Genomic DNA, 27,301 nt, shown 5'->3' on the forward strand with positions numbered 1-27,301 from the left:
TTTTACCAAAATTCCAGCTTGCTTCAAGAAACAAACATGCTCAGACAAAAGCTAAATTGTCAACGCGCTGAAAGGAAACTCAATACTCCAGGAACAGGGTGCCTGAGCTTCTGTGTGCAAAGTGTAAAGAAACTGGTGGCCTCAATTTACTAGTTTCATCAACTTGAGAATGCCAGGAATATGGTCAGATGGAAGCAGATCATCTACTGTGGTAACCTCTCACAAGAACAGCCAAGGGAAGAAGACAAAAAGTATATAGTCATCACTGATTATGAGCAATCGAGAACAGATACTGGTTTTACAAAACTTATTCTGCAGATTACCTCATTTTTATTGATAAGTAACACAGAGTCTGGAAAATGATGTTTTTTTCTGGATTGTTAGAAATTAACTGCTTTGTGTCTCTCCATAAAAAATAAGTATATCTTTGATAAAAACAGTTCACTATGAAACTACAAAGCAGGTGCACCACGATGGCTGGGTTACCATGGTGACATAGCCCACTTACCACCAAGCCACCAACCTCAGAGACAAGAAGCCGAAGCTAAAAGTGCATCTGACTTCACCATGAAATGACATTACTGGGAGACAGATTACATCACAACCACTACCAGACTTTCTTTATGTGCTTCACCAAAGGATGAACACTACATTACTACCCTGTAATGTCATTGGTGCGATCACTTTTGCAGTGACTGAATGTTAAGTGATCAGCCAGTTGTCCAAAAAGTAAGGAGTGGGTTCTAAATGTTGAGACTGCAATGAAAATCTGTCTTATTTTCACAGAACCCTGGAAATAATCAGTGAAGAATATTTTCACACAGAAGTTCTGACATTGAGGACTATTGAGGTTCTGCTTTATCTCTGTGTCAGTAGTCAAACTGAACTGCCCTCTGTTAATTTATTTGTTCAAAAGGTCACACTTCATTGAGCAGTACCCTTCCAGTGAAGCAGCACTCAGAGGGATTAGATCAACTGCAGAGGCAGCTCACCTGTAACTAATATAGATGTTAACTCCACTGAAATCAAAACTATGCTTAAGTGTCAGAGATCAGAATCAGTTGTATCCAAATCAGTATCAGGAAACGCAAACATGAAGGTCAGTATATTACAAAGCAACTTCATACACTTGCATATACGTATAGGTTCTGTAGGGATCTTAGAAGTCGCTGTGCCACTTCTTAGGAGAAAAAACAAGCATTTCACAGAGGCAGAGAAACATGGCTGTGGTATTAATCCTGGGGGTGTTTTACTACTACAGGACCAGTCACCTGCTGCAAATCAACTCCACCCTGTCTAAGGAGAAGCAGCACTCGATTATTCAGAGACATGCTCCACCCTTTGGTTTGCATGTGCACATTGGAAAAATTCAGAAACTCTTAGAATGTTCAAAAGTGTTTTTAAACTGAGAAAGATGCTGCCTGAGGCTGAGGTGGTGTGCAGTGACAGCACGTCAGCAGACAGATTTATGGAGGAGTGGGTTTCCAGGGAGAAGGCTGACTGACTGGGATTTAGAACAGAGACAGCTGAAAGTAAGTACAGAAAACAAAGCAAGCAAAATGACTGAGCTTGAATGTGTAACCACTTGAACTACTGTAACAATCAGTCAGATAGCCCTTAAGTACTTCAGATGGATGATTAGCTGTGCATATGGGGTCAATCAAAGATCCAGCCAGGACTAGGATTTTTACAAGACCTGACATCCTCAGGAAAACCTTTTCACACACAGATACACCAGGCAGAGTGAAACAGAAAGCAAGAGATACAGAGACAGAGGAAAGGAAGGAAAAGCAGAGGTCCACTAAAGACAAGGGGAGACCATGGCAAAAAAAAGAAAAGAAAGAATATTAATATAAATATTCTGCAAAATGAATGAGGAGACAACGAAATCTGGGATCTATTTTTTCTTCTTCAGTGTGCCACAATAAATACAACTATATTCTGTTGATAAAATTGTAGAAAGAGAGTCCTAGATGCCTACATTACAACTATACTCATGTATAGAAGCAAAGCTTGGAAAATAAACAAGAAAACTGCAAACACCATCAATGCAGCAGAGATGTGGTTCATCAGGAGGAGGATGAGAATATGGTACACCAACAGAATGACTAATGTAGAGGTTTTAAAAAGTATCAAACACCAACAGATCACTTTGTAGGAACATTGGACAGAGACAAGCAAGATTCTTTGGACACATTATGAGAAGAGGAGGGTCGGAATGTGACGTTACATGTGAAAGAATCCAAGGGAAAAGAAGCAGAGGCAGAAGGAGAGAACCCATCAAAATACCAAATTTGGTTACCAAGAAGTATTGCCTCTTTGAGAGACAGGGCGTCTTGGAGGACCATTAACCCTAACCCCATTCAGCAAGACTCTTAAGAAGAATATAATCCTAAGCCCTGGATCATAGAAGTAAAACAACACAATCCAAAATTCTGCCAAATAGACTCCCTTTCATGTGTCTCACCTTGATTTGGTTCACTAGCTTCCTTTCCTTAACTTAACCTCTGGGTGGTCTTGGGTCGATTTGTGCCATTTTTCATTGTTCGTATACACGCCATTTGCACTGTGTTGAACGGAATATAGCCAACTTTTCCAAAAAAAAGTCTGGTTACATATATTTCAAAATTCCAGTCTGACTCCCTTAAATTAGCTTCAGTGGCTGAGCTACAGATAAACTTATACTATTGGTCCTAGTGGTCGATTTGTGCCCCATTGAAACCCATTATAAACGCTATTTCCCATTCCACGGTCATTACAACCAAATAATGGGCCATCTTCCGAATGTTGGTGGTACTCGGGAGTCCGGGCCTTGGAATTGTATCTTTTGGGAAATATTTGATTTCTTTGTTTTTTGGGTCTAAAAAAACAGTGCGGCCATGTGACGAAACCGGGATATAAAGGGTTAAAATCCGCGAAATGTAATTAAAACTTGATATGAATATTTCAAGGAGAAGTAGGTCTAAAAGATTGGCTAATTTAAAGTGGAAAAAAATATTAATACATAGATATTTTATGGCACTTTTCATGGCGTGGTCGATTTGTGGCTCTAAGCCCAATAGTGTATGCATTTTTCTAGGACCCCCCAGAGGTTAAATTAAAACAAAGGATGTGTAAGACATTGTACTTTACAATAAAACATGTTTACAGTTTTACCTAGGCTGCAGTTTTTAGCTTCATCGCCTCGCTGTGAAATCTTGCGCTTCAATGTAGCCGTCACACGTCCTAGTGAGTGTTTATGGTCCCATATTAGTGTCTGCATGCGTTGCTGTTTGGCAGTCAAACGGTTGGAGAGGCTATGGAGCCACACTTACATGCCAAAAGCCAACAGTGTGTACCCCGAATAGGCTGAAACTCGAGTGTCACTCTTGAGTTGAGTATGCCATTCATGCATCAGTTTTGTTTTTGTGCATACAAACACATCTACTGTTTGTATTGAGATAGTGGACTCTTATAGGTACCTGGGTGTTCACCTGAATAATAAACTGGACTGGAGCCACAACACTGATGCTCTTTACAGGAAGGGTCAGAGCAGACTCTACCTGCTGAGGCAGCTGAGGTCATTTGGAGTCCAGGGAGCGCTTTTAAAGACCTTCTATGACTCTGTGGTGGCATCTGTCATTTTTTACAGTGTGGTATGTTGGAGCAGCAGTTTATCGGCAGCTGAGAGGAAGAGGCTGGATAAACTCATCAGGAAGGTCAGCTCTGTCCTGGGATGCACCTGGTCCCAGTGCAGGTGGTGGGAGACAGAAGGACTCTGGCCAAAATAACATCTCTGATGGACAGAGTCTCCCACCCCATGCATGTAAATGTTGCTGAACTGCAGAGCTCCTTCAGTGACAGACTGCTGCATCCTCGATGCATGAAGGAGTGTTTCCGCAGGGCCTTCCTCCCTGCAGCTGTCAGACTGTACAATCAGAACTGCTCCCAACAAACAGATGTTTACATCTGCGCTGTAACTGCAATAAGTTAATTAACCGATTCGTACTACAACCTGCTTTACCTCTTATCTGTAGTTATTTTTATTTAATTTAATAACTGTACAATACTCTCTGTATATAGTAACCATTGTCCTTAATGTAAATATGTAAGAAAAATTGTGTATGTTTCTGTTCTGTGTCCTGTGTACTGTTTGTTGTATATGTGTCTTTCTGGCTGCTGTTACAACCAAATTTCCCCTTGTGGGACAATTAAAGAATTATTCTATTCAGCACTGCCATCTTGGATTGTTAACTCTGTGTTGGTGGGTTTGCTGCGACTTTCTGAGTTGGAGCTGGAACACAGCATTAATGCATGTTTATGGAGGCAGTAGGTCTGTCCACAATTAAAATCATCAAATGGATGAAGTGGTTATGTTCAATATTTATATCTGATTGAATTTTCTGGTTTTCTGGATACCCACCACCCCTGTGCTACCCATGTAAAGTCCTGGAAACACCCCTGGCATCAGCAGCATAATAGTCTCAAACACAACTCAAACCAAGGAGTCCACTGAGGATGTCCAGAACAAAATCACCACCACTAAAATGCCTGGGAAAGCCGAGCACAAGAATCTCTTTGACACGATGTTAAAATCAACATCAATAATATCCGAACGCAATAAAAATCTTGTAACGGCATCTGATTTCTGAACCTGCTGAAAATTCTCCCAACTGCTTCAGACAGACGTGAGCGTCTTCATGGAAGAACAGGCAGAGTGAATAATTGTGTTTTCCCCTCCTTCGTCTCTGCCGCCGAGCAACAGCCCATTAAAATGTGTCCATTACATTTCTTCAGCGTGTCTTTCAACTCATCTGTCTGGGGACAAAGTACCGCGGGGCACATGAAATTGAGCAAACACCAAAAAGAGCTATTTTTCAATACAACATATTCACTTGGTGGTTGCCACGCCACACAGCAGAGCTGGAAATGCACACACGAACACAAGTGCAACGATTAATTTCTCTAATAGTTTTTTAAGATGTAACATGAGCCTGCCCAGCTGATTAAGTGTAGATGAAAAAAAGGGTGGTTTATGTCCTTTGTTTGCCCTCTCTCTGGGAAGAAACACCACATCGAGTTTACTCAGGTAGGCTTTTGTGTGTCAGACCCCAGCAGGCAGCATGTGATTATGTGTGACAACTAGTTTTTTTCTACTTCTTCTTCTTTGTGATTTCATTAAGCCGACTACCCCTATGAAGATGAATGCCTTTGAGTAAAATCTACTCAACACAGTACCTCGTATTTGGGAGTGAACTGCAGGAAGAAACTGAGGTGAAGATTGTTCTAAGGCCATTGTGAAAACAAACCAGAGGAACATGCTAATTCAGCCTCAGGCTTCAGCAGTATGTCGTGTCATGAACAAGGCCCAGTGGATTAAAACCTTGTGCGGTTTTGAGCCTTCAAGTGCTTACTTGTGCTCCTTTCTTTGTGACGTTATCATGGGACATGTAGACTCTCTGGGCAGCAGAGAGTCTCGTTTTTGTTTTTTGTGTGTTTTTTTTTCACTCAGAGACACCATTTGCCATTCATCTCATACCTCCTCCTCTAAGCCCTTCTCACCGCCTCCTCCCCTGTCCCCGATAAGCACCCTGCAGACAGCACTTCTGCTGCAGCCAGCTAGACCGATGAGCTTCCTGTTTCTCTTACTCACTCACACACAATTATAAATGAATGCAAAGACAAACGCACACATCCACACACCTTGGTTTTGATTCATTGTGTCAGCCCCACCGGTAACCAAATTATTCATCTATCCTGCAGGCTGTGATGTCTATTGATCCGTCCCATGTAAACCATCATTGATTTCTCCTTTGTTAATAACAGATGAGCTGCTGTAGTCAGTATGAGGACAGATCTTTGGACCAGGAAGGCTAATAATGATCGCCTCCTGTGTGTTGCTTTTGTTTGCCCCTGGGACAAGATGAAACGTAATTAGTCTCAACTATACAAAACAAAATTTGTACACCAATTACCATTGGCAGGTTTTGGGTCGGCACGGTAACACAGTAAAAAAAAAAGTGTAGCGTTCTTGACTCTTGAGTGCTGAAACACAACTCATTGATCAAATTTTGAATTTTTCGGGTCAAACTCACAGAAAGGAAAGATACAAAAACATTAAAAAGTAAGACCGCATGTTTTTGTATGAAGACTGTAGAGTCAGATGGAGAGACTGTGGAGCCTTAAAAACACTCCTAAATGGATTCCTGCAGCAAAAAGGATGATGCATTCCACATGCAATACTTTTCCTAAAGCCTCCTAGTGGGGGAGTTTGGTTTACTCTGCTCTTGAAAAATGGAACAAGCTTTGCTTTAGACTCAGCCAGGGGCAAGACTTAATACTCCAAAACCCAAAACCAGCAGAGGATATCATTAAGCAACACTATCATGATGTGCCTGTGTGATGTGTACCAGTGTGCTTCTTGGGGCTGCATACAGTGTTTCACACATCAGAATCAGTCCCCAGCGACGGGCTGTTTAAAGAGATGTGTACAGAGCAAATACAGTTAGTTCTGAAGCAAGTAAATTAAGCATTAATGGACTGTGTCTGCCAACAATTTGAGTCATAAACCATCTGTTTTTGAAAGCTAATCTCACATAGTACATTCAAAATTTGCTTGAAGTGCCTATATTAACATTTCTTTCTCTTCTGTCACAGACTCCTGCAGAAAGAACAGAAAAAAAAATCAGTAGCTTGTAGAGATACCTTCAGCAGAAGTAACTTGAAGCAATCATTTTCCACATGACTTTATCAGTCTGTCGAGTCTTTGTGGAGGAATTTTGGCCTGATCTTGTTTACAGTGTTGCTTCAGTTCATTGAAGTTGGAGGGTATTTGTTTATGTACCGCTCTCCTAAGATCCCACTACAGCATTTCAATCAGGCTAGGGCCTGGACTTTGACCAGACCATTCGGACCACTTTGGCTCTTTTTGTTTTTAGACATTCTGTTGTACATTTGGGATCATTTCCTGTTGGAGAAACCAAATATATCGAAATAGAACAAAATTCTGAAAGATGCAGATGGTACTCTGATTATGCCTCACTCCCACTAATCTCAAATCATCAAATTTGTTGAATATTTTCTACTTCAGCTTCACCAATTTGTATAAACATTTTATGGTTCAAACTTATACATTATATAATGATTGATGTTCATTTTAGCATCATATATCAAATTCCTTTTTTAAAGGCCTGTCGAGCCACTTTCATAACATTTTTCTAACACATTGAAATCTAAGGCAATGTTTGAACACGACTGTCAAATACTATACATGTTTTAGGGGCTATAGTATAAGACAGATAACAATAATTTTGAAAAGTGAGTTTTGAAAACGTAAAGTATGAGGCAGTGTTTTAACAGAACCAAAATATCATGAGATAATCTAATTTGAATAGAACAAAACTCTAGAGTTTTCTGATGGTATTTTAATTATAACTTGGGAAATAATTTGGTTAAATATCTGCATATCTTTCATTTTCAACACCTGAAAGTGGCAAATCATCAGATTTTTAGAACAGCTTCTGTTAAACCATCTCCAATTTGCTTAACATTTTTCTGATCCACAGTTTGAACATATATAATGAGTGATGTGACATTTTAGCTTCATATATCAAACACTTTTCTAGATATTTTTTAGAAGCCAGCTAAGCTGACTTTCAGGGCCCCCCTTATTTCGCCTACTTTGAAATCTGAGGTCATGTTTCGCAATATGCGACAGATTGGCGACCTGTCCAGGGTGTACCCCGCCTCTCGCCCTATGACAGCTGGGATAGGCTCCAGCGCCCCCCGCAACCCTGAAAAGGATAAGCGGAAGCAAATGGATGGATGGTTTGAAAGTGGGTCAAAGGACCATTTTTCAAAAAGATTTGTCTTGAAAAGCATTGGATATATGACATTAAATTTTACATCGCTCAGTCAAACTTTGTCCCATGAAATTTGTATGCAAATTGGAGAAGGCTGAGCAGAAGGCTTGGGTGATTTGAGATGGACTGACTCTACTTTAATCTCTGGCTCTCTTCCACAGCATGTCTGTCATCCTGTCATCCTCCTCTCACCCCAACCAGTCGCGGCAGATGGCCGTCCCTCCCTGAGCCTGGTTCTGCCGGAGGTTTCTTCCTGCTAAAAGGGAGCTTTTCCTTCCCACTGTTGCCAAAGCGTTTGCTCACAGGGGATCATATGACTGTTGGGTTTATCTCTGTATGTATTATTGTAGGGAGATCTGAATGCTTTTCTTACTTTGTATGCTTGTGTAGCCCTAATTTAGGGCTGTGCACATCACTTCCTTTTTCCTTCTGTTGCCCTAATTCAGATGTCATCATCGGGTTTCATTTCACATTCGTGAAACAGGGACAACAAACAAAGAGGCATGTCTGCTGTCCATGTGCAGATTCACATTGCTCTCGTAAACCATTTTTAGCAACAGCAGGCAGTGTGTACAGTGCACACTCAGCACCAAACTGCAGACAGAAAAGGAGACTGAAAGGTGTTTAAATTGAACCTATTTTGTTTATCCTTTCTGGAATATAGTTATATACAGTCATAGTGGTGGGTGTTCATCTTAAATATGGGAAGACTTGCAGTATTGAGACTGTCTGAAGGATGTCTGAAGGTAAGGCATCACATGACTATAAACCATTTTTTCCCTAACTAACTAATATTCTAACTGACTAATATTTATTTTAAAACATTTACTAAAATGTCAGTTTAGTTATCTTAAGTTGGTTGGATTTTACAAAACCCACTTTGACCCAGTGTTCTGTCAGTGCTGGCCTGAATATGGAGAATAATGTGAACCGGCAAATTATTATTCTTTTAGCGCAGTTAAGCACAGTCTGTGTGTGCTTACATGGAAGAGTGCAGCTACCTGCAGTTTAACTGAATATGTGACACATCTTACCCTCGGGGTCACCATCTTGTTTATGTACTGGAAGGGAGGACCAAAAAAAACAATATTCAGCCAGTAGAAAGAGGATATGTCACACAGTACTGATAGTGACGCTAATGCTAGCTTAGTAAGCGCAACAGATTTTTACGTAGCATTAATGTTACACATGCAGTGAATCTGTAGTCTTCGGTGTAACAGAAGAGTAGTATTAAGTGGTTGGCTGGATGACAATTAAATGTAAATTTTGGCAAAACAGCGCTACAATTAAGCCTTGATACTCAGTTCCATTAAGAGCACATGCTGTGTTTAATTTGATACAACAGTACCCAGTGGAAATTCCCTCACAATGCAAATAAATACAGCATGCAGGTATGAAAGTGTACCGACAGAGGTATCATAAACTGAGGAACAATGTATGACTATGCAAACTGTGTTCAGTGTTCAAAACATTCAGTGAATCAGCCACACACAAAAAAACTAAAAACTAAAAATACACCTAATTTAAAATTGTCTCTTCCTTTCAGGATTACTTTGTTACGCACCTCTTTGTCACTTTTAGTTCACTTCCTTTTTAAGGTCACTTCCTCCTGCACTTGTGGCTCTGCATTGGATCTCCTCTGGTATGTCAGAACATCGTCCTCATTGTCATGCACCACAGTGCAGAGTGATTCTAATGAATGTTCTCTCTCAGACATTGAGAGTCTCAGGCTGAGGGACAAATTCACGCTGCAAGGCACAGCGAATGGTGGACGAATCACTCCAGATCATACGTATCATCATACACTGTGGACTGTGACTGAAATATGTTGAAAACAGTTCAATTTTTCTCTTCAATTCAATTTTATTTGTATATCGCCAAATCACAACAACAATTACCTCAAGGCGCTGCGGAAATCCAGCACTCACCACCAACATTCACAGTTCAAGTAACTTTAAAAAGAAATTCACATTTCTTTCTCTGTACGTGTTTAATAATCGTGGTGAAATCAGAAGGAACAATCCAAGTGGTCCCAGCAAGGCCTCCAGGAAGCAATGAGGGAAGGGAACATAAGAAGGGTTCAGATGATTATGGGCTAGTTCCAAAAACGTTCTGGTCGCACTTCTCATACTGAATAAGCAAACCAGAAGAATGACAATTCATGTGATGATTCGTGGTTCATTGTCAACAAAGAAACAGAGCTACAATTACTATAATGACTTCAAACACAAAGAAACGAACGCAGTCAAATTCTGATCTCATGAAATAAAAAATGTATATACATACTTAAGTGTGCTTCCTTGACAGCTACGCACGGAGTGCTTACTCTGCTCTTTATCATAGAAAATTCATAGTTGAGGGCGAGGAGGAGATCTAGGAGTGAATAAAAACAGATTGTCAGCAGAGTTTATTGAGATCCTGTCACTGTTCAGCAGACGCTCCAGGGTAGCTGATGACTTCCATGAGATCACAGGAAAGCTGAAGACTTGAACACAGTCTCTGATCATACCTCCTCACATCAAAGGAATCACACAAAGAACACACACTGTATTCTTTATACTCACCCTCACTCAAAGTCTTGTTATTTTTACAGCCAGTGTTTTAGAAGTGATGTTACCGTCAAAATTACTTCTTTTTTTTTTTTACACATTCTAAGTCAATAATGAGCTACTCACATCAACACAACTCTGTGTAACAACAGAGCACGACATGTATAATATATACAGTCAGGTATATAAGGTATATAAGTTTGTGGTTTTGCCTCTATACACCACCACAACTGATTTAAAATCAAACAGAATAAGACTAAAATGCATATTTTCAGATTTAATTCAGGGGCTTAACAAATGTTATGTATTGACTTTGTAGAAATTTGCAAAACAGTCCCCCATTTGTAAAGGCTAAAGAAAATTAGGTAACTGACTGACAAGTAGTTTCATGACCAGGTGAGGCATATTCATTCATTATCATGGCAAATTAAACAGAGACCTGGAGTTGATTGAAGCTGCATTTGGTAGCTGCTCACGGGAACTCTCAATAAGAGGTCAAAATAAATGTCAGTACAAGGGAAGGAGGTCATTATTAGGATGATAATCAAAATAAACCTATCAGAGAGACCTCAGTAAAATCACATAATAGGGTGGGGCTAGGTTTCACAATGGTTTCACCTGAAACCTTTGCTGATTGTGACCCACACCTGTTTTCATACCTTGGCTCATGTGATTAGGCAGAGGATCAATAGGAGTTCCATGTCCCTCTCATGGGGACACTCCCATATTGCTCTTAGAACTGAAGAAGCTTCTTGGACCAGAGGTGAAATGTCTTCAAGGAAACTTAAAGAAATCCAGACACTTTTCTTTCCAAGCTCCTTAGACTACGATGACCTTCACAGACACATCAGAGACATACTAAAAACTTTAGGAGTGGCCAAATCAAAAATCCAGTTTATTCTTTAAAAGTATTAAGTCACTGCTCAACAACACAGAAATACCCAAAGCACCAGACAGTTGGTGTATGACCACAGATTTCTTGCCTTGGTCAAAAAAATAACTTCACAACATCTAGTAAAGTCAAGAACACTCTCAAGTAGTATCACTGTCAAAGTCTGCAATCAGATGCCTTCATGAATGGAAATGCTCACAACAGCAAGGCAACGATATGGCAAGAGTATGGCTGCCAGTGACAACAGGCTGCTACTGTTTATTGATGATGTGACTGCTGATAGCAAGTAGCAGCATGGATTCTGAAGTGTACAGAGCTATACTCTCAGACTGTGCTTCACAGTGCAAATGCAATAATATGATTATTATCAAAATGTGATCATTTGCATAATGACCCAAAGCATACTGTAAAAGCAACAGGCCATTCTTCAATGGCCAAGTGCTTTTTTATTGAATGCAAAAATGCATTCTATTCATCCTATTTAAATGTATGTTAGTCTGTCCCATTGATTTCGAAGTTGAAATACAAGACTGCAAAAAATGGTTGTAGTTCTTAAAATACTAAATGGAAAACTTTTATTTAAAAAAAATCTTGAATTAAAGCTGAAAGTCTACGCTTCATATTGTCTGATTTAAAATCCACTGTAGTGGTGTACAGCATCTTCTCTCGATCAGACTGTGTAATGCCAAAGGCTTTGAAGCATCAGTTATCTGTCACATGCACTGTTCCCTGAAACATCACTTTCTAGCTTTGCTGTTTTGTGCTTTTAATGGAGACAGTGATCAGCTTCCCTCTGACCAAGATGGATTAGAGATGACAGTCAATCTGAAGACTTCAGTCCTTGCAAGAATGCAATTTTGTGAACAAATTTTCAAAGTAAAGATTCCAGAGGATCTCCACTGTAGGAGCGAGCAGAGCGGCTCCTTATCAATGACTGAGAGATCGCCATTGGCAGTGTATTAAAAGCTTATTAAAAAACTGCAGGGCCACCAAAAATGACCATAATCTCACAACTAAGTGGGAAATAACTGGTTAGTGGGCCTTTAGCTTTATTGGCAGTGATTGTGTAAACTGCTTTGTGCAAAGTAGGGTGAAAAGGTGTCTCAATTTACTAAAGAATTTGTACAAAATGTCCCACATATAGTTTTTAAAAGTTAATTCTACCTTTTCCTAAAGTCAGGCTTTTATTCAAAAACAGATCTTGGAAAAGCAGAGAAGACAATGATCACAGGTGAACTGCATGTTAAAGGGTAATTTTGCTTGACCCAATGGAGAAAACTTCAAATCATATACAGACTTCTGCAGAATAGGAAATGGAGCGTCAATAAATAACTGGGCGAGGCCCGTACAAAGCAACTCTCACAAGTCTTTCAATTTCACACTACGGATAATATGATGTGGAGTCCTGCAGGACATCTAAATCTCACAAGAAATGAGATGTGGTGATCTATGGACTAGCTCAACCTAACCATGACTGATTGCAGTGGAATGAGCATTTTAACAGATGTGATGAAAAAAAGAAAGCATGTGAGAAGGATAGCAAATAAAGACTGTACGAAGGTTTTTTTTAGCTATCTCACTAAGATATTTACTTAGTGATGAAGTTGGGAAATTGCATTAATGAAAATAATATTTGTCCTTCACATGCACAGGTTGAAAAGGTAACATGCAGTTGGCTTTTTCTTTTTCTTTTTAACTTTTGAAAGAAGTGTAAAATGTCCCACATCACCCATACAAATACAATTGTTGTTCGACATTGAGGTCTTTGGGCTTTGGTCACTTAGCACACACTGAAATGCACAGCTTTGGCTCCGCAAAATACTGCAACTCTAAATCAACAGCTACAATGTGTCAGACAGTAGGACAGTAAAGCTGTAGTAATACTTGTTTCTATTTGATATGTTTTCATACTGAGAGCCTGCAAGCCAGAATCTTACAATGGAGCACTGTAAGAAAAACAAAATCCTATATATCAGTTTGTGTGTGTATGTCTTCAGACCCTCTCTGAATCATGAACAGTGACTTCTGAATATTTACATTTTTCAAAATATTGTTTTTATTCCATGCATTTCTTTAGCTTTATTTCTTCTGATTCAAAAACCGTCAGCACTCAAGAAACAAAACATTAACTCAAAAGGCAGTTTAAAAACTTTACTCCCTTGGAAACACAAATAATCCAAAAAGTAGGGATTTCAGGGAAACGTGGAAGAAGGAAACACAGAAGGACATGACAAAGCACACTGGGAGACTAAGACAATAAACACACACCAGGTAACTGGGAGATGGGAAACACTAGGGAACACTAGATATCAATAATATCATCAGGATAATCAGAAAAACTAGAAAGGGAAGGTGAAACTGGATACCAAACACACAAGACAAAGGCTACCAAAATAAAACAGGAAATAACTGAATTAGTGAATGTCACAGTTGGAGATCTGACAGCACACTGGGAACAGCGGGAAGGTAATCTGGGAGAAGGAATATCATATCATAGCCATAACTGGAAGCAAAGTGCAAAGTACAAAGTACAAAGCAGAAAAGCACAATAACTTAGAAACAATTCAAAGATAACCCATCAACGAATCTCACAAGTCTAAAACACAAAACCTTGGGTCAGTGACCCAGGGAGCATGACACCAAATGCTGATTGTTGAGGCTAATGTTTAGAATGTCAGTAAATGCATAATTCCAGCAGGTACTATCATGTGACATTACAAACAACATCTGTTCAAAAATATATAAAAATGCCACTAATACACAACTGAAAGCCACTTCTAATAAGATAATGGACAAAGGTACCATTAAGTAATAGACCCCAGCATAAAAAACGTATAAAATGTTGAGACTGGTATCAGTAAACTGTTCATTGACAGCATACAGTGATCATGCTGCAACATTAAAACCATGTGTATAATATTGCGCAAATACTTCTTGAGTTGCCAGAGCAGGTTCGACCTGTTAGATGTTAGAGCTCTGTGGGTGTGCTGAGAGTGTCTTGCACATGGAGGTGGGAAGCTTTGGGTTGGGCTGCTCTGAACTGGCCTTGATCACATTGAGATGTTTCTCAACCTACCCCTGAAATTTTTTAAGAGTCTTGATTTGGAGAGGTGTAAGTGTGCTTCATGGCTCAGTTAACAGTGACCTTAAATCTGTGCTGTCCACTAACCTTATCCAACAATCTCTTGTTTCTTAAGCACTTATTTCTTAAATCCAGCTTGACAGACAGTGTAACATCTATGTCAGTTTTTGAGAGCAGGGCTCAGTGGTGTTTATTAGCCTTTATACAGTATGTGCAGCATTTCATGTCCCCTTTAAGGCTAACCACACATGGGAATCAGATGGGAACAAAGACCTTGCATACCTGCACCAACTCGGATCGTTGGTTCTCACTGGTATGAATTAATCTGACTGCTTCATTGAAATTTTAAAAAATAAGAACAAAAAAAACCAAACCGTTTTATGACAAATGTTCTAATGAATATTCATATAGTACACACACAAAATGTAATGATCTCATGCACTTTCACCTGCAGCCCAGAGAAACACATACCAGCCTTTAGCCTCTACAAACAGTTATGGGAATTGTACACCCTGGTTTTTGGTGGTTGTCTGTGTGTATGTTTCTGTTCTGTGTCCTGTTTACTGTGTCTTTGTTTGTATATGTGTCTTTTTGGCCGCTGTTACAACCAAATTTCCCCTTGTGGTACAATTAAAGGATTATTCTATTCTATTCTATTCTATTCTATTCTATTCTATTCTATTCTATTCTAAACTTTAGCATAGCAAGTTGTTTTTGTATTATTATTATTTTTTGGAAATGCAATACTGAATTGGTTAAGCAACACTTCCAGTAAATATTGAAGTATTTTGACCACAATAGCTCAGCATGTGAGGTCCCTTGGCTCTATAATGAGCTGGTGTAATTAGTGATACAATTGAGAAGAAGTCTTTCATCGGCTCTGAAGTGCTACACAAACTGAAAAAAAAGCCAGCTCAGTTTGAGTGTCAAGATTTGTGTGCACGTGTACAGTAATTGTCATGTAACGATGTATGGCAGGCAGAGGTAGGACATGGGAACAAGACTGACTGGGGAGACAGAAAGGGAACACCGAACTTGTAGACAAGAGTTAAACAAACATGAAGACGAGGCTGACAAAACATGGAACATGGAACACAGGAGACGCATGGAAACAGAACCTAAAGGCCAGATGACAAAACTAAGAGCAGAAACTACAAATATAACACAAAGCAGAAAAACAACTCAAAAAAACAGAACCTGGAATATGCAATATTTAATAAACCAAAAACACTGGGTCACAGACTCAGTGCCATGACAGAAATACTACACCGTCATTCAGCAGAGAAGAAATCTATAATACATCAGCTTCAGGTGTAATTCTTTCTTTTTTAGACTGGTGAAAGAGTCTGAAGAGCATCAGGTAAACACACACAAAAAACCCCGCACACACACATACACTGCTGCCCCACCAGCCGAGTCTAGAAGGGTGTGTTGGTTAGAGATAAGATTTCCTCTGATGTCCTGATTTCTCTTATTCCTAAGCCAAATTGCCTCCTGCTCATCACCTCGCAACATCCTGACTTCCTTGCCTGCACACACAGTCTTGTGTGATCAGCAAGGGCACTTTTTGAAAAAATTATTTTTATTTTATTTATTTTTTGTCAAGACCCACACAGAAGATTTTAGTGCAACCTAAGCAACCATGCACCAAGGGAATAAAACAATACCTACAGTAATTGCTCTGGGGCTCATTTAATTACATCTAGTCCTTTTTGTTGAAAAACCATAAATAAAAGAACAAGCTCATCATCTTGGGTTTACTAACTCTGCTTAATTATTCACACGGCATTAATTAGGCAATCGGCTGGCAATGTATTTATCCCACCAGAGCCCCATGAAATATGAATAGACAGCGCTTGTCTGTATGTTGTGCCTACAACACTAGCTCAGTTTCAGGCTGTATTTTGGTGGTAGCTGATTAAAAAGCAGTTTAAGATTATGAGAACTGCCATGACAGAGGATAAAAGGGCAAACTGATATTTTATTTAAAGTGTGTCAAATTATGATTGTACACAGTGCTTGAAACTGTGTTTAGAGGTTGTTACTATATTAAGTTTCAGTCTTTCTGTTGTTACAGTATAATGTTGTGACACAGTTTTCACTATAAATTGCAACAGCTTCTCTCCATATAGAAATGAAGCAGCTGGAAATGTGTACTCATGAACTGTATCCTTGCATCACCATTAGCATTTTAGTAATAACGTTACCCCCTGTTATAGCAATCATGAGATAAGCATCTATGCGTTTCAGTTTTACAAAACAGATCTACTGTCATTGTGGATGTTAACACTAGTGGTTGAACTAGGTGTTTTTATAAAAGGGACTGAAGTGAGACCATTAGTGATGTGCAGCCGGCAAACAAGCTAATGTTTGATTTGTTTTTTGTTTTGTTTTTTTGCTTGGCTGGTAGACCAAGTAGTCAGTTCTTTTGATTACTAACTCTTATCATTTGCTTATGCAGGCCATGTAGAAGAACACGGCCTGCATAATGGTAAATTTAGCATTGTTGAAGATTGCAGAATGTTACTTAAGCTTTTAAGATAATGACTATTTAAATATGTGGATGCATTCATTAAAATGACAGACACTTAATAGACCATTGGCTATGAGGGTTGGCCAAACTCATATATTGAGACTTTAAAGTGGATTCCCGCTATAAGGGGTTATGACTGTCCTGCTATCAGGCCATAATGATAATAATAATAATGACAGAAAAGTGCATTTATGCAGACTTTGTCTAATAAGGGAATTACTCACAGTTTATAGATCTGTGATTGGGCCGCAGGGTACGATTTGAAACTTTTAAAAAACAAAGCAAAATAAAAACAGTAAATAGACAGATGGACTGACCAACCTAGAAGTGATAAGAAAAATAATGAGGTTTGCATGAAATCAGTGGAATGTGGCTTGTGGATTTTTACAAAACAAGTTTATTTTATTTTATTTTTAATAAAGTCTTTTGTTGATCTTTTTACAAAATGGGTAACTTTATTACTGAATAATTACCTCAGAAAGCATTTTCTTTATGTTCCTTTATTTTTATGTAAAAACATAAGTAAATAATTACACACACAATAATAAAAAATACAATTCTGTGTCATCAGGTTACATTACATCATTTTCATATCATTTTGCGCCCCTGTGAAATCACACATAGACATGATAACATGTGAAGGAAAATTCACAAAGACAAGACAAGACCTTTATTAGCAGAGCAGGAATTCAAAACAACACACACTGACCAACGTGCTAAGAAGCAGCTGGCTTCTTTTGATACTCTACCTGCCTCATGTGAGTATCTGGAATGACCCAAGTCTGAAGGCTAACGAAGCCAAATGAAAATCTAAATATATACATAAACCAACACCAAACCAAACTACAATAGAAAGAATGAATTTTCGCATATATACAGATCTCTGTGAATAATTAAATAACACATTTAATCAGTTGGATATTAGAAATGTTTTGTTTAAACTCCTCTAACCTGTTACTTTGGTTTGCCCCAGGGGCTCTTAAGCAAGTGATTGAACTTCTTTTACTCTTTTGCTCCACATTCTGCTGAAAACCAGGAAAAGGTTAGCACTGCTAACATCTATATTAGCACAGTTTTCTTTTTAATAAACTATGAAATGCTAACTGAAGTTTAACAAGCCAAATAATTGTCGTGAGCAGTCCTGATTAAGGTTTTCTTTTCAACGCAGGAGGGCCAGCCACACTCTGTTTGTCCACCTTCCATAATCTGTCAGTGCAATAATGCTCAAAAGAATCAACTGAACTCAATAAAGAATTTCTCAAAAAATAAATGTGTCTGTGATTAGACTTTCTGTATCGATTGTCCATAAACTAGTGAAAAATAAAGGTAAATATAATGGAACCCCTGGTCTCATTAGATATTGATCAGTGATTTCTGTAAATAGTATCATGGCTGCCACAGTGAGACTTGGGTCACTTCCTTCAGTTAAAAACCGTTTAAGCAAACCTATTTGAAAGCAGTCCCAGTCTGTGGTGGCCATACCTCTGACCACTGCTGAGCAGCAAGGTTAGATAAATGTCTCAGGACAAATGGGTGTGCATTTAGACCACCGTATTTTAAAGATACTCAATAGGGTGAGAATTCAAAGCTATTTTAACTTGGTGAGTCTCCAATAAGTGATTACTTGTACGATTCAAATTGGCACAAAAGCTTTGTCACATGTTCCCAGGACAATTTCTTTTTTGTCCAGGCAACAATTCAAAAATCTAAATATTCACTTACAATCTGCAAACTAAAGAGGCTGGATCCAGGAAACAAAGATTCATGATTTGACAGAGGATAATTCCTCAAATATGTGGGCTGTTCATACCTAGAGCCCATTGTAACTTCAGGGTCTTGTTTTGTACAGATCCATTCATTATGTAAAACAATTAGGCACAGGCTCAGCCCGGACAACTAGGGAAAAAAATTAGATTTTTTTTTTTTAGATGAAAATTTGTTTCAAAAATAGTTGCTGATTATTCTTTGACAAATTTAAGCTTTATGTACCTTTAATCATTAAAGAAAAAAGTTAGACGTGACTTCTTGAATACTCAACTTAAATAATATACTTCCTAACGTTTGCGAACATTCTTCATTCATACTACTCGCTTCCGGGTGGGGAACTCCATTGAAAAAGTCCAGAGGAAACTGCGGGTTTAGAGAAATCTTTACGGCGCCACCGGTCCGCCATATTGGCTCAAAGCCTATTAACCTGACAGGGGAACCGTGAGGAAAGGCTTGGCGCCAAGATGGAGGATAAGGGAGCAGTTTCATAACTCCCGTGTAGGAGGAGCTTGGTTTTCTGGAAGCTCTGTAGAGCTGAGCGTCCGGGCCAAACGGGCGATAGTGGGAAGAAATAAAAGGTAAACCAGAGGCTGCAAAGTCTTGTCAAGCCGAGGTAAAAGACGAGGAGTGCGACGCGCGTGGTTTTGTACGCCAAGGACTTGAACCAGGTCGTCCGTTACACTACAAGAGGACTCTGTGTATATGCGCGCGCACACCCCCGAAAACACTGAAGAGTAAACCCGCAGCTGTTTGGGATGTGAAGATAACCGTAACCCACCTGGTTCAGCGCTGTAACCCGAACCTGATGCACAACACTGCCTTACCGGCTCGTTTCGCCCTCTGTCAGCACAACACTGAAAACGGTGACCATGTCTGCGTCGTTACGGGGATTGTCACGCTGGTGAAGTAGTTTACTATGTTGTTTGACAACCCTGTGAGGTTTGCTTTTTGAAACGGGGGGGGGGCACGATACCGGGAAAGGCGGGGCAGAGCCCTGGAATACGCAGCTCTTCCCTGTGCCGGTTCACTCGCAGCGGGGGATTTTTATTTTTTGGGGGGAAGCGGGTACAGGGGTCGACGAAGGAGGCAACAACTGGGATTTGGAAACCTTTCTTTGCAACTCTTTCCCGACTTACCCTGCTGCTGGCGACACGAGCGGCGTTTTGTCAGTTATTCCTGACACTGTCGTCTGCCCGTAGCACTCCTTTTAGGAACATAAATTGAGGTTTGGGACGCATTTCTTTTGGTGGGGGGGTGGGGGGTGGATAATTTTTCCCCAACCGGGGTCGGACTATGGCGGACGACGACATTCTCTTTGAAGATGTGTACGAGCTCTGCGAGGTCATCGGCAAGTAAGTGTTGCTCTGTTGCTTTTTTTTGTTGTTGTCATTTTGCAGTTTTTCTCGTTGGCTTTCCGATTGCCCCCCTCTGATGTTCCTGAAGATCTGGCACACGCGCTCCTGCACGCGCAGCCTGAAGCGTCCCCGTGCGCGCCCACAACAAGCGTGGCAATATTTGTGTAGGAACTAATGGCCAGTCCTTGGTCATCAGAAGTGAACGTAAACAGACCCTAATCCTACTTTTGCGCCCTATGTAGCACTATATCGTTCTACAGAGGCGCAAGCCTCCCCCGAAACAACTTATCACGGGAGATGTAATTGTCTCTTTATGATGGCACGAGCTCATAACACCAAGTTTTATCGCCCTTATTCCCAGATGAAGCTAAAGAGCCGTTGTGCCTGCGTGGGTTGTGTGTTGCAGTTGCCCATACACGCACTACTTGGCTACGCGGCTGTGCTTTGACTTGGTGGCACTTGTCAACTTGCTGCAGAGATTAAAGGGCAGGGCACACACCGTCCATGAGTCATGCTGTCCGCACATTTGGCGAGCGTTAGTGACCGAAGGTCTAATCCAGACTACTTGGGAGTAACATTCCCTGCACGGGTAAGATGATAGCAGTGCATGCATTTTGGGAATGTTTTTGCACAGAGAAGCTGTATTTCTAATTACCCTTCTGAGGAATGGGATCCAATATTTAAGAGCCGTTATGCTCACACTATATTAATAAAAACTGCGAGGCTTTTGTTGCATCTTCTGGGACTGTTACAGTCGCAGTATAAATGAGCAATAAGACCACTTTAAACTCTCAAGATAATATCTTCGTTGTTAAATGTGGCTGGAATTTCACAAAGTTTGGTGTAATTACTTTTGTGTAATCCTGTTTGGCTGTAACAAAGCTGGGTATATCATTAACCGTTATCCCTGTAATTATAATCTGTTGCAAACCAAGCAGAATGTATTGATGGTATCAGTGTGTGAAGGCAGGTGTGGCTGTGAATGTTTCCATGCTGCTGTTGAAATTACTAATAACCAGCTCTACCCACCAAATAGATGGTCCGGTTCTTTCTTTTCCTCCTCCAATCTAACAATCTGGATTCTGTAGTCCTTAACCTTCATGGTCTTTCAGTTTCGCTTGTCTTAATGGCTGCAGCACTTAAAAGCATGCCTGGGGCTTCCCAACTTGTCATTGCAGCGCTTCATAAAGGAACTGAGGATGGTAAGAGAAGAGAAGCGGCTGCTTTGTTTTGTTGAGTAGTGGGAATCTGAGGGGAAAAACTGTTTCTGCTCTGAATAACTGAGTGTGTCATCCAAACGTCTGGTGCTGAATGAAGCACTTCATTGGGCGCACAAACAGAAGCTCCGTGTGAATCAGTTGCTTGGCAGGCCCAGGCAGACGTAGTCAGTCAGTCATGGCAGGGCTGACTGGTTATGGGACTTCTGCTGTGTCACATAGATGGTTGGCTGTGTGACGGGGTGATAAGACCTGTAGCGCATGCACTACATGTTTAGGCAAGCCTGAAAACACAGAGTGTGTTCTCTTTATCCCCATACAGTCACAAGCAATTTCTCCCTCACTCCCCCCCCCCCGAAAAAAAAATCCTCCTGTCCTCATGTAAAAAATGCAATCATTAAAAATCTTGAGCCAGGATCTGAGACAAGCGGCTTTGAGTCAGCCGTACATAGACACACTCGCCCCCAGTTTTGCAAAGCGCAGCCCTTAGTGTTTCGGATAGTCTGTGATTTCCAGTTTGCATGAGGAGAGAGAGCGGCCCTTTTATCAGCCGACCTGCTGTTCTCCGTGTGGAGGGCTGCTGCAGCCACAGCTTCTTTTTAAGTCTCCACTGATGCACCAATTGCGGCTTGTCATCCTGAAAGAGACGGGCTTGACCGGAGGAAAACCCAACCAGATGACGACACCGCAGTCAGCAAAGGCATGACTTTTAAAAAGCCTGACACCCTGGATGCTCGTGTGTGTGTTTTCGGCAGGGTTAGACCCACATACTGGTGGGTTCAGGCCTAAAAATAGGCTATTCTGAATTGTGCTCGGATAACACTGTGTGTGTCCCAGATCGTGTGCTTTGTTAGGTTTAGGGATGGTCTGGAAAACGTGCATTGTTTGAAGAAAATTTTGTACCACGCTTGTATTTCATTTTATTTTTTTTCTTAAGCATGCTGACCTCGGACAAAAGCCTGTCACCCACGCGTGCGTGAGTGCATTGTGTGTACATCTGTCTTGTTGCTGTCACATTGATCCCGCCTTCTGTGCTACTGCATCCTGAGGCATAAAAACAAAAGGATGGGGCAAAGGAGGGAGTAAATAGAGATGTTTGGGGCTGGAAGACGAGAAGGAGCAGAGGAAATTTGGGTTGGAAGATGAGAAAAGAGAGGCTGCGTTGGAGATGGGATGAGTGAGGGAGCAGGCGAGGGCAGGGGCACAGTAGACGGAGGCAGTCCATTAGTTTGAGTCACACATTAAGAGACATCCTGTGCCTTCGGGCCGTGCTCTTTCCGAGTTCATCCTTGGAAGAAGTTGTCCGTGTGTGCCTGTGTTTCTCATGGCAGGGGGCATAACACAGCAGTGTGCATAAAACAATGGACTCCAAAGAAGAGGCTGTTTACCATTGTTTTTTTTTTAAATCCTTGCAGCTCTAAACTGTACTGCAGTTAATGCTTGATGACAACAGAAACATGCTAATTTCAATGCATCCAGCCTATGATGTCATGCTGTAGCTGCACGGTGTGGTCTGCGCTGTATTAACAGCACCGATGCCACAGTCACAGGCCATTGAGAGTTTATGCAGCGAACCATAGGGTGTGTGTGCTCTGACATCTCCTCTGTTAATGAAGCCCGAAACAGGAGCTAATATTACCCAGCTGAATGGATCAATGGGCTTCCTGTCCTGAATATTTGGCCTTGCTGTGGATTCAACAGTGGATATTGTTCTAGAACATACATCACCGTGGAGCCGATCCGCTCCACTGTGAATAAAACAAATTACCCTCCATTTGCATACCTCATAGCCTAGGAGGACACTCGGGGGTGCTGTACAAAGCCTGAATGTCATTATAACTCTCAGCCCAAGGAGGTGTGTGTTAAAGTTTGTGTGTGTTTGGTGCCTGTTGTCAATTCTTGCAGTCGTGTGGTCTTATGTGTCCTTTTTTTAAAAAGAGGTGACAGGGAGTTTTAGCCCTAAGGCCTGGCTCCATCTCCTGTGCATGTGTGCCATTCACCTCATGGAGTGAAGTGCCACTGCTCTGTAACCCACAGGGAATGAAATACCTGCTAGTTCACTGTTTTACTGGAGACCTTTTCTGCTTCATGTGGAAGGAATTATGGTAATAACAAGGAGGTCTGGTAAGTCTCCCTTGTCCTTGCACTTTCCTCCAACTAACCAGATTACTTAATTACATATTTTAGAGGCTGTGTTTTGTGGATTTTTTTTCCCCACATTACCCGTGTTAATTAAGCATGTGCAATGCTGACCTAGATCAGGACAGACCCATTCCCTACAGGAGTTGAGTTGTTCGCGGCCTTGTGGTTGGTTTTATTAAGTGGTTACAATTGTGGCTAGCTTCTGCTAGCTAATGTTGAGAATGACCGGTGGGCAGTATTAGTGTGGATCAATGAATTGGCCAGAAGGGTATGACAAAGAAACGAACACAGTCATGGCACTGCAAGGCCCATGGGCTATGAGTCAGTAGGTCAAACGCTGCTTTGTTTACATTGTCAGAAAAATTGCATTTCAAAAGGCATCCTTCTAATAATGGGAATTAATGGCACTTGGGTTCACAGTTCAAAGATTATTCCCCCAAAGTAAAAAAAAAAAAAAAATTGCTTGTATTACTGTTGACATGCTTCCCAACACAACAGCTATTTGCTATGTGTCACTTCATTGAGTTTAAGTTATTGAGTGAGACATTAAGACCTGTGTTTGAAGCATATTAATAGAATAATTTGACAAAAACTGAGCTGCTGTGCAGTAAAGGCAATCCAAGGAGTTTACGGCCAAGCTTTCGCAGGTGAAATTCGAGCGTTTAATTCTTTTAGTTGGCTTTAATTAGAAGGATTCAAGTTGCATAGTCCAGAGAGAAATGGGTGATGCCACAGTTGCTTCCCCCCCCCCACAGGGTGTTTGCTGTGACTGTTCTTTAGCACCTTTTCCATAAATCCATTTTAATTGGGGGACAACAAAAGGTAGAGAATAACATCAAATTACCAAAAAAGGTCATTTTGACAATTTTTAAATAATGTGTCAACAGTAATGGTTGTGACTGAATTGGGACCATGGCCTTGTGGGAATACATTCATAGTGTTGTCTCCAGGGCCTATGCCTGCTGCACTGTTTGTGTGTATATGCAGGCAGCTTGTATTATGTGATCTTTGCCTCTCTGTCGGGTTTTGGAGGGAAATATGTGCTGAAAGGCTGGTTCCCGCATGCACAATTAAACATAGATGATTTAACAGAGATCTTGCTCTGAACCACTAAAACATTTATCTGTCTTCATCAAGCTGGGGAAAACACCCTTAGCAGATCCTAGGAGCTCTACATGTGCAGCCCTATGTAAATAAAACTACATTTGCTATCTTGTTGAAACCACCCTCACAAGAACATGATTTCTTGATGTCACACAATGGCTGCCTCCTGGAGAATGCCTAGTTTGTGGTCACAGGTATGGCTTTCACACTGAAATGTAGAATTTCTTCGAGTGGTATTCCTCTGTTTGAGAGTAAAGGAAACACTGATGGGGGTGAACAACATTTGATGAATATTTGAAATGCCCTCAGCCTAATGACCTGAATCTTAGGACACCAAGTACCACCAATAGCTGCCCACTTTAAAGTGGATTGGATAGATTCTTATCTGTTGCCCCACTCTGAAAAGATAAATGGATCTTGCATATTTCAGTGTTGCATTCCAGGCTTGTGTTTCTAAAAAAATAAATAAAATAAAAATGCTTTTTTAGGGTAGACACAACCTAAACTAAACTAAACACTCAGTCTGACAGGCATGGATGGAGTCACAGGTTCATTTTAGGTTAAATACAGATGTTTTTTCACATCACTGGGGTGTCATGTATGCATAGCAGTACTTTAGTGCAGCATAAATGAAGCTGTTTTTTAGGGACCTCTTTGTACTTCTTGTTTCCAGATGTTTGCATAGTGGGAAGAGAAAAAAAAAGTGCCACCTGACCTTTTTACTAATAGAGCAATCAGTCATGTTCTTGAGATGACACGAAAGAGAGGCCTGTTTTTATGTGGTCACTTTCACTGTTGTCAGATTGCAGGAGTATTTCACTTTCCTTAGCAGTTGCTTTTAGGACTAAAACATTCATACAGGCTCATCCTCCTGCCGTGCCTTGAAATTTGGATTGAAGATCTCAAATGTTTCTGTAACTCTTGGCTCCTGGCTCACTTTACAAGTGACAGCGATCTCTCATGGTAGCATGTTCTGCCTGGAAATGGTCTAAAATGGGAATTTAAACTTGCTGTCAACAGTTATTTAATTTGCTTGGCTTCAAAACATTGGATAATTTCCTTAGTAGAAAGACGTGTGTTTATCATCACAGACACTGGTATTCAAGAAGGAGGATGATCATTTTCAGTGCAGTAAGTGCCTAGATTTTGCACACATTACTAAGGTAAACTCCTTTTCTTGGTTTCCATATTTCCTAGTTTGTGTCTTTTCTTCATTCTGGAAGGATCAGCTGTCTTAGGGTGTATCACTATAACCCCAATACCAAAAAACCTGGGACATTGTGCGTTCTGTTTTTAATTTACATTTTGAAAAATGTAATATAGAAAACATCAAATGTTTGAACTGATAAAAATGTACAATTCGAAATTGATGGCAGCAACATGTCTCAAAGTTGTGAACAGTTTTACACTTTGCCTCGGTTCCAGTCTTTTGTTACTCCTGTGCCAACTTTTGAGATGTTGCTGTCATCAGATTCAAAGCAAACTAATATTTATCATGTAATAGTAAATATTGGATTTGTTGTTTTCTGTGTTCTATTGTGAATAACATAAGGGTTTTGAGATTTGCTGTTCTGTTTTTATTTACATTTTAAACACTGTCCATTTACTGGACTTGGGGTTGTATATTCATAGGCTGTGTTCACACTCGTAAAAGAACGCGTTGAAGAGCCTGTTTAAGTGCCAAAACATGCTGGTTTGAAAGAAGTATAGTCGGAGCCACCAAGTCAATAACCATTCACATAACAGACACTTTTACCTCCCGTGGGGAAAAATGAACTGTTCTTACTGCAGTCAGCCAGCTTTTTCTCACAAAGAAGAAGTAGACCTTAATCTACCAGCCTCCAGTGATTTAAAAATAATTTTACCTGGCAGAACACAGAAGTTGTTCATTTGCTGGTGCCTTGATTGGACAGTTATTTTGTGGTATTTTATAATGGGTGATTTTTGACCCCAAACGAATGCAATAAAATCTAAAAGTCCCACAAAGCAAACAAGCAACCCCCATTTTCTGATGGGTGAAAATGTCAACTTTTGGTTGTAGTCTGATGCTGAAAACAGCAATTTTTTAACATGCTTCCAGAAGCCAATAAACTGTCAAGTTAGAGCTCTTATTCATTGATGGGCAACGTTATCTCTCTCGCAAAAGAACTTTGAAAACAAGTTTGAGGCACAGAGGTACTTGCATAAACCTTTACTAAGAAAAGATGCACGTATCAGTATAAATGATATAATCCAATTCTGTATCCTATTTGAAAATAATGATACAATTTAAAGCATTGAGCAGTATTGGCCTAGAACTCCGTAGGAAATTGCTGGTAGCAAATTGTTTGACTTTTGGAGTGATGAGGATTGTTTTTACGTATTGTGAAAGGGTTTAATATTCTTGGTAAGCATGCCGACCTAATCAGCTCCAGTCTGGTAGGAGTATCCACAGAAAATCAAACAGTTAAGTCACAATTAAAGACAGTGTAGAAAACACTGGTCACTGTTTTTTAGCTTGATGGGACGCCTGTACCTCACAGACATATTGCACAGAAAATAGTTGCATTGAATAGAATAGCTTTTTATTTATTTTGCCACTTTGCAAAAAATAAATTTGTAAAGTGCACAGCAATTTCTGTTAGATGTTTAGACTCTTACGTCAGGAAAACCGTTTTAGCATCAGCACCATAATATTCCATGGTCTCTCTCTGGACATGGGCATAAACCTCATGACCAGATTTGAAGAATTCACAAATAATAATAATAATGATCTGACTTTCAATGAATATTTAACAGTAAATTTAAAAAAACAACAACCCTGCTATACTAGCAGGAAG

At 40.2% G+C, this 27,301-nt stretch overlaps 1 protein-coding gene across 17 annotated transcripts in view; it reads left to right on the forward strand.

Moving 5' to 3' along the window:
• The first annotated feature begins 19,110 nt into the window (after positions 1-19,110).
• The window catches only part of LOC102298811 (peripheral plasma membrane protein CASK), a 170,905-nt gene continuing 162,714 nt past the window's right edge, over positions 19,111-27,301 (forward strand). For 5 of the 17 annotated variants that reach the window (XM_042228629.1, XM_042228632.1, XM_042228635.1 and 2 more), the window contains exon 1: positions 19,112-20,016. In XM_042228629.1, the coding sequence (XP_042084563.1) occupies positions 19,958-20,016 (59 nt within the window). In that variant the 5' untranslated portion in view covers positions 19,112-19,957. Of the gene's footprint in view, positions 20,609-27,301 lie in introns of all 17 variants that reach the window. The other 12 variants (XM_014340087.2, XM_014340093.2, XM_005942371.3 and 9 more) reach the window with 7 other exon arrangements.

Source organism: Haplochromis burtoni, unplaced genomic scaffold (genome assembly GCF_018398535.1).
Source record: "Haplochromis burtoni strain Fernald_Lab_line unplaced genomic scaffold, NCSU_Asbu1 Contig_337, whole genome shotgun sequence".
Classification (NCBI taxonomy): domain Eukaryota; kingdom Metazoa; phylum Chordata; class Actinopteri; order Cichliformes; family Cichlidae; genus Haplochromis; species Haplochromis burtoni.